This window comes from Bison bison, unplaced genomic scaffold, assembly GCF_000754665.1.
Source record: "Bison bison bison isolate TAMUID 2011002044 unplaced genomic scaffold, Bison_UMD1.0 scf7180017864093, whole genome shotgun sequence".
NCBI lineage: Eukaryota > Metazoa > Chordata > Mammalia > Artiodactyla > Bovidae > Bison > Bison bison.
In genome coordinates this window covers 1,062,227-1,077,064 of record NW_011494665.1, presented here as the reverse complement: position 1 = coordinate 1,077,064, position 14,838 = coordinate 1,062,227, and the positions used below count along the sequence as shown (strand labels likewise).

At 48.0% G+C, this 14,838-nt stretch overlaps 1 protein-coding gene across 1 annotated transcript in view; it reads left to right on the top strand.

Moving 5' to 3' along the window:
* SEMA4A (sema domain, immunoglobulin domain (Ig), transmembrane domain (TM) and short cytoplasmic domain, (semaphorin) 4A) overlaps positions 1-14,838 on the top strand; it is an 18,205-nt gene that overhangs the window by 3,211 nt on the left and 156 nt on the right. Inside the window, exons 3-14 of the mRNA XM_010838432.1 lie at positions 172-234; positions 514-612; positions 836-941; positions 1,770-1,886; positions 2,602-2,726; positions 2,892-3,064; positions 4,127-4,277; positions 10,247-10,427; positions 11,888-12,006; positions 12,116-12,273; positions 13,885-13,985; positions 14,361-14,832. Coding sequence (XP_010836734.1) covers positions 172-234; positions 514-612; positions 836-941; positions 1,770-1,886; positions 2,602-2,726; positions 2,892-3,064; positions 4,127-4,277; positions 10,247-10,427; positions 11,888-12,006; positions 12,116-12,273; positions 13,885-13,985; positions 14,361-14,832 — 1,865 coding nt within the window. The remainder of the gene's footprint in view (positions 1-171; positions 235-513; positions 613-835; positions 942-1,769; positions 1,887-2,601; positions 2,727-2,891; positions 3,065-4,126; positions 4,278-10,246; positions 10,428-11,887; positions 12,007-12,115; positions 12,274-13,884; positions 13,986-14,360; positions 14,833-14,838) is intronic.

Below are 14,838 nucleotides of genomic sequence, written 5' to 3'. Positions count from 1 at the left end.
ATCATTAGAGTAATAGCCAGGGTCACAAAGCGAGGTTCTTACAGCCTACCAGCATGTAACTAACCATTATGCCTGCTGGTGATTTCACACCAGAGCCAAGGAGGGGGTAGTAGGTCAGAGAGCTCAAGATCTCATTCCCTTCATCTCCCCTTTCCCAATGCCCTACTTCAGATCCCCTGGCCAGCCAGTGACAGAAAAAAGAGTGAATGTGCCTTTAAGAGGAAGAGCAATGAGGTAAGTAGGGGTGGCGATACTGGGGCTCTGCAAGAGAGCCCTGGTGTCCCCAGGCCATCACTGGATGACCTTAGGTGAGGCAGGCAGCAGAGGATGCTTGTTTGAGTGATCGTGTTCTAGAGGATCATGATCACGTGGCCTGCTGTTCTATAAAGACCTATGGGGACTGCCTCAGCACTGTCCAGCCCTTCTCCCTCCTGGCAAGTGAAGGAGCAGTCCTCCAGGGGCCGGGAGTCTGGGGCAAGTGTTCTGGAGGCCTGAACTGTCTCTCTCCCGCAGACACAGTGTTTCAACTTTATTCGTGTCCTGGTATCCTTCAACTCCACCCACCTCTACGCCTGCGGCACGTTTGCCTTCAGCCCTGCTTGTACCTTCATTGTGAGTTATCTGGCGCCGGCTCTCAGGCCCCGCCTCACCTCCACCCCAGCTCATCCTCTGCAGCTCTGAAAAACTCTGATGTTGCGGCCCAGGGTCCTTGTGAGCTTCCGAGCTCCAGGTCAATTTTCCTCTGCACCCCCTACCCCTTCCTCCCTCGTGTCCCTCCTTTCCCAGACGTGAGACTCTGGCGTTCTGGCCCCCCCAGCCACTTCCCCCTCTCTAGGAACTCCAAGATTCCAGACTGTTGCCCATCTCGGAGGACAGGGTTGTGGAGGGGAAAGGCCAAAGCCCCTTCGACCCCACCCATAAGCACACGGCTGTCATGGCAGGTGAGTATCGGTTTCCCTGGTCCATCCCAATAACTGCTTTCCCTGGTCACTCTGTGACACAGGGAATCTGACAATTTCCTGAAAGGCAAGAGGACAAAGGGAGGGGAAGCCAGGAGCCTCAGAGCATAAAATCAGAGGGAGTATCAGGCACCCCAACCAGATGAAGCTGCCACAAAGGAGGTGGGGCAAGATGGATGTGGAGGGATGCACAGAGATGGGAGGGTCCTGGAAGGGTCTCAGACAGGAAAGAGGCCTGAGAGTCACCTTCTGTTCAACAAGCAGACTCTGTATGAACAGCCACTCCGGTGTGCCAGGCATTGGGCTAGGAAACGTAGGGACTGCAAAGAGGAAATCATGGTGCTGTGCCCTCCTGGACACAAACCATCACTCCCCCCACCCCCTGGCTTCCTGAAGCCGGTGGCCTTTGACTGAGTGGGACCTTGAAAGACAGGTAGGTGGGCAGGGAAAGTGTTCCTGGAAGAAAAGGGTATGCCCTCATGTGTAGAAACAGAACAGCCATCCTGGAGAAACAATGAGTGATTCTAACTGGCGAGTGGTTCAGCTGGGTGTGGGAGGGAGGAGCCAGAGAAAGGCGGGGAAAGTGCCAAACACTGAAGGCCATAAAGTTGGCCAGTCCCTGTGGGAGGAGGACCTAAGAACAGTGCTCAGGGCGGGCTGTGAGCTGGGCTTTGGGACTCCACGGGAAGGTGTAGAACAAATGAAGAAGGCCAGAGAGTGATGTGAATGCTGACCCCAGTCAGAGGCAGATCTGAGAAGGGCAGGGGCACCCTCCAACTGACAGGGTCCCCCCTCCTCTCCTCACATTAGATGGGATGCTCTATTCCGGCACCATGAACAACTTCCTGGGCAGTGAGCCCATCTTGTTGCGCACCCTGGGATCCCAGCCTGTCCTCAAGACTGACAATTTCCTCCGCTGGCTACAACGTAAGGACCTCAGCTCCACCCAGCACAGGTCTGGCCCCCTTCCCCAAGTCCCGGAGACCTGGCACTCTGAACTGCTGTTAATTCACTCAACTCTCATTGGTTGAGACGTACTATATGCAAGGTGGTACTGCAGGGAAGAAGACAGACCTCCTGTCCTGGGGAGGTTTCATCTTTTAAAAAAAACTGTTTAATTTTTAAAAAATTTTGGTTGTGCTGGGTCTTTGTAGTTGCGCAGGCTTTTTTCCTCTGATTGTGGCGAGCGAGGGGCTACTCTCCAGTTGCGTGCAGTGCATGGGCTTTTCTCATTGTGGTGGCTTCTCTTGTTGGGAAGCACAGGCTCTAGAGCAGGCAGGCTTCAGTAGTTGCAGCACATGGGCTCGCAGTGGTTGTGGGTCTCTCTGGCTCTGGGGCACAGGTTCAATAGCTGAAGCCCACAGGCTTAGCTGCTGCATATGGGATCTTCCCTGACAAAGGATCAAATGCTTGTCTTCTGCACTGGCAGGCAGATCTTTACCACTGAGCCACCAGGGAAACCCGGGAAGCTTTCATCTTATGTAAATAATTAAAGTACCTCCCCCCACCCATGGCCACACCTCGATCAGCTGTAGATCTGGGCCATAGTACCTTCTAGTCTTCAGAGTCAAGGGTTTTCCCAAAGGGGAAACCAGGACACCTAGGTGCTCCGTCTCTTAGCTTATCTGCCCTTCCCGTGCAGCGGACGCCTCCTTCGTGGCAGCCATTCCTTCCACCCAGGTCGTCTACTTCTTCTTCGAGGAGACAGCTAGCGAGTTTGAGTTCTTCGAGAAGCTTCGCATTTCCCGGGTGGCCCAAGTCTGCAAGGTCCACAGCCTGGTGGGAGGCGGGGCTGGCCGTGGAGAAGCCAATGGGGGAGATGGCAGAGGAGGGGCTGGGCGCTTAGGGTCCAATGGGGTGAGGGGCGGGTTAGAGGGCGTGGTCACGCGTGGGCAGTGGGGGCACCCTCTGACTCTTAGATTGTGCCCCTAGAATGACGTGGGTGGCGAGAAGTTGCTGCAGAAGAAGTGGACCACCTTCCTAAAGGCCCAGCTGCTTTGCACCCAGCCGGAACAACTTCCCTTCAACGTTATCCGTCACGCTGTCCTGCTGGCAGACAATTCCTCCACCGATCCCCAGGTCTACGCAGTCTTTACCTCTCAGTGGTGAGCAACTAGGCGAGAGCGTGGGGGTTGGAAGTGGGATTTGGGGTCAGCTCCCTGGCCCGCCAGGGAGGGTAGGAACTGATGTGAGCGAAGCACAAACTCCACACTTCACATATGAAGACATTTGATCATCACCATCTCCCAGGAATTTGACTCACGCCCTTAATGTAGGGCTCAATGTAGATAGGGAAAATAAAGCTCAGAAAGGTTCTTATTAGTTTATGTCCTGCCTGGTTCCAAAAAGGATAGGAGGCAGCTTACAAAAGGCAAACATTAAAATAAAATAAACCTATGAGGAAATGGAAATAAAAGGAGAATGAGAGAACCCAGGGATGGAGTCTGCACATTACAGATGATTATCACTTACACAGTTGCGGATGCTGGGACACCTGTAGCTGTGAACTTCCTAGTGGTCATAGCATAGAGCGAAACACCATCAACAACATAAGAGAAAAATAAAGTCATTGCTTGGAGATTGAGACTTATTTGTTGTGGTCTGGCTCCCACAGTGTTCAGGCGTCTGCTGACAATGTGTCAGGTACCAAAGATATCTTTTGTAAGCATGGTCTGGTATCTGTGGCTTCCAGGACTGAGAATATGGTTTATGCCACCGTCAGGTTAAAACAAAACAATAGAGACAGAGCTTTTGTCTCCACAGACCAGGGCGGAAGGAATAAAAATAGTCTTGTAGTTGGGTTCTGTTTGGTTTTCTGAGGACCAAGAATACACTGGACCCCCAGGGAGGAGAGCTTCACCTGGAGCCTGTCTGGGAGCTGGCTACTTTGCTTCTCCCATAGAGGCTCAGTCTGGGCAGGCCACACAGGAGACGCCCCAGGGCCTGAGCCCAAATTAGTTCTCATTAAGGATAACCACACCTCAGATCCTAAAATGGGATAAAGTCTGGGACTCTCCTAGCTCTTATCGCCTCTCGGCTGGGGACTGACCCAGCCCTTCATACTTCTCCCCTTCTGGGGTTTTTCACCAAAAGTGGGCCAAGGTGGGAGGGGGAGGTGTAGCAGAGGAGGTTACAGACAACTTAACTTCCCCTCTGGCTGTCTCCAGGCACGTTGGTGGGACCAGGAGCTCTGCTGTCTGTGCTTTCTCACTCAAGGACATCAAGAGTGTCTTTGAGGGGAAGTATAAGGAATTGGACAAAGAGACTTCACGCTGGACTACTTATGAATATCCTGATATCAGTCCACGGCCAGGCAGTGTGAGTATTATCCATGCAATGAGTAAAGCCCGCCTCCCCCAGACATATATGTGTCAAAGCACCTCTCACTGCGTGATAGTGCCCCATAAATGCTAGTGCTCCCCACACCCCCAAGTCCTGTCTGCTCAGATATTCACCATTCCAGCTGCCCACGTTCCACATCCATGGTGTCCAGCCCCGTCCTAAATACAGAACAGCACCCCTGCACCCCAGCTAAGTGCACACCATATGCTTGGGTATATCACTGAAAAAACAAGGGAGCACAGGCTGTGCCAGGGACTTGCCTGGGCCTCTTCATCTGCATTTCTTATTTAACTTTTGTTTTTGGATTGGAGTTGTATATGTACACCATTCGAAGGAGATTTACATGGTTGGTTACAAACAGCAGCCCAGTTTCCTCTCTCCAGCACTTTTCCCTCTCTAGAGACAATCTCCTTCAACTCTTTTAGCTGATTCTTTTGATTTTATCTCCAAATCTCAAAATACGTTTATTCCTATTCCTTGCTGCTTCCATTTCAGGCAGCAGCTATTGAATTCCCATTGTGGATGGTGAAGATTTAACCGTGTCTCCCCATCCCCACCCCCCACTCAGCGATGAGCTGGAGCTGACTTGCAGCAACTAGCAAGAACCCTTTGTGCATCTCTTTCCAAATCCGAGTTCAGTGACATTACGTTGATAGCTTGAAATTATCCATGGTGGGAATAATACATTATGGAAATCAGCAAACACTTTAAATCATCACCCCAGAGCAGCCTTACCAGCACACTGCTGTACCCACCTCTTATCTCCCAGCATTGGTTTATAGTCAGTTTGGTCAGGCCAGTATTTATATTATGATTCATTACTCACAACTGAGCCATATAGTAGGCCATGATTATTTTTCCTTTTTGCATAATTAAAAAAATTTTCCCTGGGGTTAGTAATTATCTTGATTTTTTTTTTCTTGCTTTGTTTTCTAAGCTCTTATCTTTATTTCAACCCCAAACTCTACCTCAATTAACTGAATCTCTTTTGAAAACAGACCCATTTGGTAGTCTAAGAATTTCATTTTCCTGGAAATCCTTTCTATCTGCTGCAGTCTTGACTACATCTTCATCTCATGTACATCCGGAGCACAGCTGCCATCCTGGAAGCTCCCTTCCTCATCATTCTGGGCATTCCCTTTGCCTCTTTCTTGTGATAATCTGGTGTTTCTTGCATCCCACAACTTCCTATTTTTTCTTTCTTTCACTGTCTTATTTTAGTGGAGGATGGGTGGGTGGGTGCTAAGTTGCTTCAGTTGTGTCCGACTCTGTGCGACCCTATGGACTATAGCCTGCCAGGCTCCTCTGTCCATGGGATTCTCCAGGCAAGAATACTGAGTGGGTTGCCACGTCTTCCTCCAGGGAATCTTCCCAACCCAGAGATCAAAACCGTGTCTGTTATGTCTCAATACATTGGCAGGTGGGTTCTTTACCACTAGAGCCACCAGGATGGCCTCTGTAAATTCCTGGAAAAGAATACACAGCAGGTAAATTTTTTTGAGACCCTGAATGTCTGAAAATGTCTTCATTCTACATTCACCTTTGATAGTTTGCCTGGTTGTATCTATTTTAATTCTAGGAAAAAATAATCTTCCTTTCAGACTTGGAAGGCATCCTCTATTATATTCTAGCTTACAGTGCTACTGTTTGAGAAGTCTGAAGCTATTCTGATCCCCAAAGCTTTGAATATCTGTTTTTCCCTCTGGAATCTTGTCGTACCTTTTTTGTGTTGCTGGTTATTTTTTTGTTGTTGTTGCTGGTTATTTTGAAATTTCATGATATTGTGCCTTGATGGGATCTTGTTCATTCATGGTCCGAGTGTTCACTTTGCCCCTTAGGCCTGGAAATTTAGTTCTTTCAGTTCTAAGAACTGAAAAGAACTGTTAACCTGTTGCTTGAACTGTTACCTTTTCATTTAATACATTTTTTTTAAGGTCACCTGTCACTATTGTAGACAATGAAGACATAGTAGTGAAGAAAACAAAAATCTCTTTTTTCATGGAGAGGATATTCTACTGTTGGGATGTTTTCTCATTTCCTTCTGAACCCCCTGGATTGGTTGGTCCTATAACTTTTAAAATCCTTTTTAGGAATTTTCCCAAGTCTTTGGTTTTGTTCTACTTGCTAAGAGAGTATCTCAATTTTTTTATCTTCTGATCCTTCTGTCAGATTTTAAATTTCTGCTAACATATTTAATTTCCTAGATTTTTTGAGCTTTGTATATGTCTTATAAATACGTTCTATTATAGAGAATTTTAAACATATAAAAAGTGGACAGAATAGTATACTGCTGCTGCTACTAAGTCGCTTCAGTTGTGTCTGACTCTTAGCGACCCCATGGACTGCAGCCTACCAGGCTCCTCCGTCCCCGGGATTCTCCAGGCAAGAACACTGGAGTGGGTTGCCATTTCCTTCTCCAGTGCATGAAAGTGAAAAGTGAAAATGAAGTCGCTCAGTCGTGTCCGACCCTCAGCGACCCAATGGACTGCAGCCTACCAGGCTCCTCCGTCCATGGGATTTTCCAGGCAAGAGTACTGGAGTGGGGTGCCATTGCCTTCTCCGACAGAATAGTATTATGGACCTCTAAACAGTGGCACCCCACTCCAGTACTTTTGCCTGGAAAATTCATGGACGGAGGAGCCTGGTAGGCTGCAGTCCATGGGGTCGTGAAGAGCACGACTGAGCGACTCCACTTTCACTTTTCACTTTCATGCATTGGAGAAGGAAATGGCAACCCACTCCAGTGTTCTTGCCTGGAGAATCCCAGGGACTAGGGAGCCTGGTGGGCTGCCGTCTATGGGGTTGCACAGAGTCGGACATGACTGAAGTTACTTAGCAGCATACACCCATCAGCCAGCTGCAACTCCTCGCCAATCAGACCACTTCATCTCTATCCCACTCACTTCCCCTCTTATTTTCTGAAGCAAATTCTGGGCATCATTTCATCTGTGTTAGTTTCCTGTGGCTGCCATAACAAATTACCACAAACTTGGTGGTGTAAAACACCAAGAACACCAAGAAATTTATTCCTTCACAATTCTGGAGGCCAGGTGTTTGAAATCAAAGTTGCAGTCAAGGTTGGCTCCTCCTGGAGGCCCTGAGAGAGAATCCGTTCTGGGCCTCACTCCTGCCTTGGCTGCTGGCAGGCTTTGGTGTTCTCTGGCTTGTAGGCACCTCACTCCAGTCTCTGCCTCTGCTGTCACGTAGCCTTATCTCTGTGTGTCTCCTCCTCTTCTCTTATGAGCACACTTGTCGTTGGATTTAGAGCCCATTGTGATCCAGAATGAGTCATCTTGAGATTTTTAAATTATATCTACAAATAGCCTTTCTCCAAATAAAGTCACACTCCCAGGTTTTCAATGGGCATACCTTTGGGTGGCTACCATTCATCCCATTACTTCATCCATAATGGTTTTAGTATGTATCACCAAAGATAAGGGCTTTGAAAAAAATAATGTATAGTTCCATTATTACACCAAAAAAATAATGCATGCATGCATGTTTAGTTACTCAGACGTGTCTGACTTTTTGTGATCCCATGGACTGTAACCCGCTAGGCTCCTTGGGATTTTCCAGGCAAGAATACTGGAGTGGGTTTCCACTCCCTTCTCCAGGGATTGAACCCAGGTTTCCTGCATTGCAGGTGGATTCTTTACCATCTGAGCCACCAGGGAAGCCCCCTACCCCGCCTAAATTAATAATAGTTTCTTAACCTAATATGCAAAAGTATTCAAATTTCTAATAGTCTCATAGATATCATAAGGTTTTTTTTTTTTAATATAGTTTGTTTTTGAAATCAAAATCAAAATAAGATCTGTAAGTTTGGATTGGTTGTTCTTTTCAGTCTCTCTTAGTCTATATGTTCCCTTTCCAACTTCTTTCTTTCTCTTACAATTTATTCATTATGTAGAATTTCCCACAGTCTGGATCTTGATGATTTTGCATTGCTGTGGCGGAGTTTAAGTATTTTCTATAAATTGGTGTTTGGATCTAGAAACTTGATCATAAAAACTTGCTCTTAAAGTTTGACTTTGGGGAGCAAAATAAAAACTTGTATTAGTTTGGTCTTCTTTCAGGACATTTATAATCTCTGGCTGCATTCGTTGGAATAAGAACTCCTCTTTTGAAGCATTATGTATGTTCTTGCTTCATGGGTATGCTATTTTCATACTTCTCTCTCTTAAGGTAATAATGATACTTCGCTGTGAAGTTTTCTTTTCTCTGAATCATTTGTTTCCTCTTAAAGTTTATTAATTTTTTTCCATGTCTCTGTTTTTTATATCTTTCATGTCTGTGGTTTCACTCACATATTTGGTCATCCTTGGCTATCTACTCATAGTTATGAGGGAGGGGGCCTTGAAGCTGTGGAAACTCTGCACCCTGGGTATGACTTGGCAACTTGAACTCCATGATAACTCCACTGTGAATGGGCTGGCTAGGCTGCTTTACTGGAGACCTTCAATATCAGTATCTTTAAGTCTTTTCTTTTGGGCCTTTAGTCAGCTTTCCTGGAGCAGATTCTTCTAGTCTTCTCTTGGAGTAAGGCGGTCTGGCTCCTGGGATCTGGGAGTCATGGGGAAGAAAGGCTGGGGGTGGGGGAAGAGTCTCAGCAGGTGCTGTGTCTACCTGCATTTAATCCCCTGCCTTCATCATGGTGTGTCACCTCTCTGCTGTCCTCCAACCAGAGTCCCTCTGCCTTATCCTCTCTAGAGAATAAACCTCCAGTCCTGGGCCAGGGTATGGAAGGGACAGTTACTCAGCTGCATGGAGCTGGGAAGAAGTCTGCCTGCTTCTTAAATAGATTTTCAAATATAGCCTTTCTTTTGCCCCGTTTCCAGAGGGGACTGAGGCCACTAATTTATGAACTTCAGAAATTCTGCCTTATAAATAAAAATTTAAGCCTGGGCTGGCTTAGAAAGATTCTTTTTTCCTGCTAAGTCTTTCCCTTTTGTTCATTTGCTTTCCAGCTTCCCAAATGTGGCTGCTTTTACCTCCTCTCATGTTCTCATATGTCTTTAAAAAAAAAAATCCCTTTGGGAGGAAGCGAGAGTAGGTACATGTGCTCATTCTGGCATCTAAATGAGATACAGATGTTATCGCGTCACTTTACAGATAGGAATTTGCAACTCATAGAGGTAGGGTAACTTGTCTGAGGACACAGCATGAGGTGATGCAGTTGTGGCTGGCTTTAAGACAGTGCTGTTGGAAACGGAGGACAAGAATCGTGACCATTGATCAGGACACAGGTGTCCCAGAGCTGCAGTATGCTGTTGTTGGCAGGGCCTTTGGAGAACAGCCGGTCCAACCCCCTCATTTTATGGGTAAGAAAAAGAAGGCCCAGAATGGAGAAGGGACTCTCCCCGAGTCGTGCATCCAATTCATGCCAAACCATGATGCAAAATACTCCCTGCTATACCACCCCTTTTTGTGACAGACTGCATTCCATTATTGACTCTGTGAACATTTATTGGGCCCCAACTGAGTACTAGGTCCTATGCTAAGCCTGGTCCTACAGACATGAGTTCAGGGTGGTCCTTGCCTGCAGGGGATCCTCACCCTACATTCTGCTGGTGGCCGGGCATCCTTGGTGACGGGGATGATGGGTAGAAATAATGACAGCTAAAGCTTATCAAGTACTTACTTCATGCCAAGTACTGTTCTAATTACTTTTCATGTAAGTCGCTTGCATCCTCATAGCAAGTCTGTGCTGTGTTGGTAATAGGCCCATTTCACTGTTAAGGAACCTCAGACATGCTGAATTCAGACGCTGCATTTTAAAGCCAGGCAGTTCCAGAGTCCAGCTTTAATCCCAATCCTGAAATGAGGACTGCCAAGAGGGAGGGAGGCAAAGGAGATTAGCCAAAGGGGAGGGAGGGAGAGAAGAAGCCACGGGTGGGTTGAAGGAAAGGAGAAAGCTGACCTGATCTGCCTCCTTCCCCCTTCAGTGCTCCAAGGGCCCCTCCTCTGATAAAGCCTTGACCTTCATGAAGGACCATTTCCTGATGGATGAGCCAGTGGTGGGGACACCCCTGCTGGTGAAGTCTGGTGTAGAGTACACATGGCTTGCGGTGGAGACAGCCCAGGGCATCGACGGGCAGAGCCATCTGGTCATGTACCTGGGCACCAGTGAGTAGAGGGCTCCAGGGCACCCCTCAAGGGGCTGGAGCCAGGGTTGCAACTCAGGTTGAGGAGGAAGACCTTTGAGTCCATTCACTCATGCATTCACTCAACAAATTCTTTTTTTAATTGGATGATAATTGCTTTATAATATTGTGTTAGTTTCTTCTGTACCACAGTGTGAATCAGCTATACGTATACATATAACCCCTCCCTCTTGGACCTCCCACCATCCCACCCCTCTAGGTTATCACGAAGTAGCAAATGTTTATCAGAGCACCTGCGCTGTGCCTGGCACCCAGCTAGGCTCTGAAAATATAGCAGGGGAACCAAAGAGCCCCATCCCTAACTTTTCTGAACTTTCAGTCTGGTGGGGTAGAGAAGCATGAAGGGTTTTGGTGACCTTAGCAAGAACTGTTTATCTTATTTATCTATCTTATGGGGGAAACCATGCTAGAAAGGTGATGTAAGGGAGGATAGAGGAGGGGTGTATAGACTTGGGGAGGGAGAAGATGGGCAGGAAGTAGAGGGAGCTCTTAGGCGAAGGCTTTTGTGTTTTCTATGAAGTAGGAGAACACAAGGTCATGAGTGGCGGGGACTGAGGGATGGAAAAGGCAGGTTTGAGAAGAGAGAAGTAGATTCAAATATTCTTTGTGGAAAGAAGGAGAGACGGTCTGTGGGGGGATGGGGAAGATTGCGAAGCATATGTATTGAGGGCCTGGCTAAGGTGGATGACCTTGAGCTTTAGTAGAAGAAGCCCGTCAGGTTCCTTCTTTCTTTTAGGACATCAGCTGTGCCTATATTGAGTACACAGACAAGAACAAAACAGACAAAAAGCTAGCTCCTTTTGGAGTGCATGGAGACAGACAATAAACATACTGAAGGAGTCAGTTACTTGGTACATTGCGAGATCAGAAAATAAGTAGAACAGTGTGATGGGGTGGTCAGGAACGCTTGTTGGAAAGGTGGTAATTTGAAAAGGTGGTCGGGGTAGACCTTACTGAACTTTGAGTAGAGACCCTTGACGGAAGTGAGGGAGGCTGGTGATGTGATTTTCTCCAGAACTGATTAAAAGTCCACATATCCATGAAGAAAGGGGATAGTTTGGTTCCTCTAGGGCTGGAGTTTGATCAGGCAGTTTCCAAGGAAGGACTGAGAGGCAAGGGATTTCCAGCCATTTACGAGAGCTCCGTCTCCATGGCAACGGAAGGAAATGGTCTGACAGATCTGTGTCCAGTGCAGACTTCAGAAGGAACTTTCTTTCTTTCTTTTTTTTTGGCTTCAAGGCATGTGGGATCTTAGGTCCTCAAGCAGGGATCAAATCAGCACGCCTTGCATGGAAGCCCAAAGACCTAACCACTGGGCCACCAGAGAAGTCCCAGAAGGAACTTTCTGACAGCTGGGGAGGCCATCTGGAGTCAGAGAGCAAGCATGAGAGGCTAGGTGATTTCAACTCTCTCTCTCCACAGGCACAGGCTCCCTCCACAAGGCTGTGGTGAGTGGGGACCACAGTGCTTATCTGGTGGAGGAGATTCAGCTGTTCCCTGACCCTGAACCTGTTCGCAACCTGCAGCTGGCCCCTACCCAGGTGGGAAAGGGCCTGATCCTCAGATGAGGTCTCCAGGGGGGCAGACCTTGGGTGTTAGGTCCTTACTAGATGTGGCAGGGTGACTTGACAGGCTTCATCTCTTTTCCAGGGAGCAGTGTTTGTAGGCTTCTCAGGAGGCATCTGGAAGGTTCCTCGAGCCAACTGTAGTGTCTACGAGAGCTGTATGGACTGTGTCCTTGCCCGGGACCCTCACTGTGCCTGGGACCCTGAGTCTCAAACCTGCCGCCTCCTGCCCACCCCTATCCTGTGAGTGCCAGTTACCCTGTATGTGCTTCTGGGCTCCTTCTTTGCAGGTGCTGTGAGGTTGGTGCAAAAGTAATTGCGGTTTGGGGCTGTGAATTTTATATCATTTTAACTAGGCTCAAACACATCTTTATTAATCAAAATAGGAACTGTTACAATTAATACATTTTTTGCCAACAAGAAATAAGTTGCTTTATTCCCGTAGCATAAAAATCTGTGCTTCAGGATTCGATGAACTCTTGGAAACCATTTTCTGCTGTTTGTGGAAGCGTTTTCCCTTCAAAAAGTTGCTTGAAGAAGTGGTAGTTGGTTGGCAAGAAGTCAGGCAAACATGGTGGATTTGGCAAAACTTTGCAGCCCAGTCCGTTCAGCTTTTGAAGTGTTGGTTGCGTGGCATGTGTTTGAGTGTTGTTGTGGAGAAGGGGCCCTTTTGTTTGAACTGGCTGCAGGCATTGCACTTTTCAGTTCATCCCATTGACTTGCTGAGCATACTTCTCAGATGTCATGGTTTCGCCAGGGTTCAGAAAGTTGTAGTGGATCAGACATTTAGTGGTTGGACCAAAAAGAAGCTCCAAAGCACTTCCCAAAGCCACACTTGCACCAAAAAAGGTCCTGACCAAACGATGACCATGACCTCTTCTTGGTGCAGGTTCGGCTCTGGGAAGTGCTTTGGAGCTTCTTCTTGGTCCAACCACTGAGCTGGTAGTCACTGGTTATAGTATACAATCCACTTTTCTTTTCTCATCACACATCACAATCTGATCGAGAAACGGTTTCTTGTTGTGGCTTAAAATAAGAGAAGACAACACTTCAAAATGACGATTTTTTTGCTTTGTGGCCAGCGCATGAGGCATTCACTTATTGAGCTTTTTCATCTTTCCAATTTGCTTCAGATGCTCAGTGACCACAGAATGGTCGACATTGAGTTCTTTGGCAGCTTTTTGTGTAATAGTAAGAGGATCATCTTCAATGACCTCTCCACTGGTCGTTGTCAGCTTTCAGTGGCCGGCCATCGCACTCCTCATCTGCAAGGCTCTTGTCTCCTTTACAAAACTTCTTGAACCACTGCTGCACTGTACGTTTGCTAGCAATTCCTGAGCCAAATGCATTGCTGATGTTTCGAGTTGTCTCTGCCGTTTTACGACCCATTTTGAACTCGAGTAAGAAAATTGCTCATATTTGCTTTTTGTCTAATATTATTTCCATAGTCCAAAATAAATATAAAATAAACATCAAGTAGTAGGTCATTAGCAAAAAACATAAAGCAAAAAATATACATTAAAATGATGTATAACATAACCACATTTATTAAGAATGTATTCCAATATCAAATGGCAAATTTCAACAATGCAAAAATCGTAATTACGTTTTCATCAACCTAATACTAACACATCGCCTCCAAGACAACGCCCAGCCTCTGGGGGCTCCTCCAGGGATGGAGTTATACCCAGCATTGTTGAGCTGTTTCAGCCCACCCTGGGCTTCTCTTCCCCTGATCTCTGTTCTACCTTGTCACCCCGACCCATCTTTCTCCCCACTGCACTTCCCTCTCTTGCTCCCTCCTCTTCCCACTCTTGCCTGTTTCAAGGGATAATTTTTGCTTTCTCTCCTCAGGAAGTCCTGGAAACAGGACATGCAGCAAGGGAACCCAGAGTGGGCATGTGCCAGTGGCCCCATGGGCAGGAGTCTGGGGCCCAGGAGCCGCCCCCAAATCAGTGAGTGTGGGGCCAGAGGAGGTGCAAAGGCTAGAGAGGACTTCCAGTGGTGGGGACACTCCTGCATCAATTTCTCCCTTCGCATCTGCCTGGCTTGAGAACTGAATACCCAGAGTTGGGATGGATTTGAATGTCAGCTGTAGGGTGGAGGGATAGAAATTCTAAGCTGGGATTCAGGATTGGGGTTGAAATTGGTTCTGGTGTCAGAGCTGGAGTCAGATGAACTGGGGGTTAGTTTGGGGCCCAGACTGGAGACAGGAAAGGGGTCAGAGTTGAGTTTAGGACTTGAAATAGAAGTCGGAGACAGGAATGGGGCCCCAAATGTCGGGGCCTGCATTCTCCCCTTAACCTTTGGCCCCTTTCCTTCCCCTACAGTTAAAGAAGTCCTGGCTGTCCCCAACTCCATCCTGGAGCTCCCCTGTCCCCAGAGCTCGGCTCTGGCCTCTTACCACTGGAGTCACGGGGTAGAAGCCATCCCAGAGGCCCCTACCACAGTCTACAATGGCTCCCTCTTGCTGCTTCTGCGAGATGGGGCGGGGGGTCTCTATCAGTGCTGGGCCACTGAGAATGACTTCTCGTACCCTGTGGTCTCCTACTGGGTGCACAGTCAGGACCAGCCCCTGGCCCTGGACCCCAAACTGGCGGGCATTCCCCGGGAGCGCATGGAGGCCCCGCTGACCAGGGTTGGCGGCGGGGCCGCCCTGGCTGCCCCGAAGTCCTACTGGCCCCACTTCCTCACCGTCACTGTGCTCCTTGCCCTGGTGCTCTCAGGAGCCCTCGTCACCTTCCTTGTATCCCCACTGGGGGCACTCCGAGCCCGGGGCAAAGTCCAAGGCTGTGGGACCCTGCCCTC